Source organism: Corvus brachyrhynchos, unplaced genomic scaffold, assembly GCF_000691975.1.
Source record: "Corvus brachyrhynchos isolate BGI_N302 unplaced genomic scaffold, ASM69197v1 scaffold543, whole genome shotgun sequence".
Taxonomy (NCBI): domain Eukaryota; kingdom Metazoa; phylum Chordata; class Aves; order Passeriformes; family Corvidae; genus Corvus; species Corvus brachyrhynchos.
Window position 1 is genome coordinate 180,677 of NW_008237236.1, and position 1,243 is coordinate 181,919.

General features: G+C 63.8%; 1 protein-coding gene across 1 annotated transcript in view; it reads right to left on the minus strand.

Annotated features, from left to right (window-relative positions):
• LOC103612509 (MAP/microtubule affinity-regulating kinase 4) overlaps positions 1-1,131 on the minus strand; it is a gene marked incomplete at its 3' end in the record, with an annotated part of 2,271 nt that extends 1,140 nt beyond the window's left edge. The window contains 3 exon segments of the mRNA XM_017729564.1: positions 118-453; positions 778-834; positions 967-1,131. Coding sequence (XP_017585053.1) covers positions 118-453; positions 778-834; positions 967-1,116 — 543 coding nt within the window.
• Positions 1,132-1,243: the final 112 nt, after the last annotated feature.

Genomic DNA, 1,243 nt, shown 5'->3' on the forward strand with positions numbered 1-1,243 from the left:
GTGGGGGGGGGGGGTCCCAGGTGACAGGAGGTGACAGCAGGTGACAGGAGGTGACGGTCACTTTGAGATTGTGCCCATCAAAGGGCACTGACCCCCTGACCAGTGGATCCAAGTGACCCCAAGCTCCAGCCGTGACATTGGGGTGAGCTTGGGGCTGACCGAGGAGGGTCAGGGCTGACCGTGAGTGACCAGGAGGTGACAAATGGTGACGGTCACCTTGAGGTTGTGCCCGTCGAAGGGCAGCGAGCCGCTGACCAGCGTGTACAGGATGACCCCCAGGCTCCAGATGTCCACCTCGGGGCCATCGTACTTCTTGCCCTGGAAGAGCTCGGGGGCGGCGTAGGGGGGGGACCCGCAGAACGTGTCCAGCTTGGAGCCCCGCGAGAACTCGTTGCTGAACCCGAAATCTGCGATCTTGATGTTGGCGTCAGCGTCCAGCAGCAGGTTCTCGGCCTGGGGACAGCAGGGACATCGGTGGGGACATCAGCGGGGACATGGGGACATCAGCACGGGGACAGGGACATCAGCACGAGGACAGGGACATCAGCACGAGGACAGGGGCACCAGGACATGGACACTGGGATGGACAAAGGGACACTGGGACAGGGGGTCAAGGACAGGGACACCAGGACACGGACACTGGGATGGACACAGGGACAGTGGGACAGGGACACGGGGTCAAGGACAGGGACACCAGGACACGGACACCAGGATGGCCACAGCGACGCCGGACATGGTCCCCTGCGCGGTGCCACCCCCGGTGTCCCCGTGTCCCACCTTGAGGTCCCTGTGCACGATGTTCTTCTGGTGGCAGTAGTGCACGGCCGAGACGATCTGGGGACAGGGGGTGGCACTGTCACCACGGGGCCCCACGGTGTCCCCAAGCCCTCCCAAATGTCCCCAAACCCTCCCAGATGTCCCCAAACCCTCCCAAGATGTCCCCAAGGCCCCCCGGGATGTCCCCACCTGTCGGAACTTGGCCCGCGCCTCCTTCTCCTTCATCCTCCCGTGGGACACCAGGTAATCGAACACCTCACCTGGCGGGGGGAGACACACCTGGGGTGACCCCGAAATCCAACCTGGGGGGCTGAGCCCCCAAAATCCCCCAAAATCCATTATCTGGGGGGGCTGGGACCCCAAAATACCCCAAATCCACACCTGGGATGGGATGGGACAGTGTCCCCTGGGGGGTCTCAGTGTCCCCTGGAAGGGGACAAGGTGTCCCTGGGGGGTCTCAGTGTCC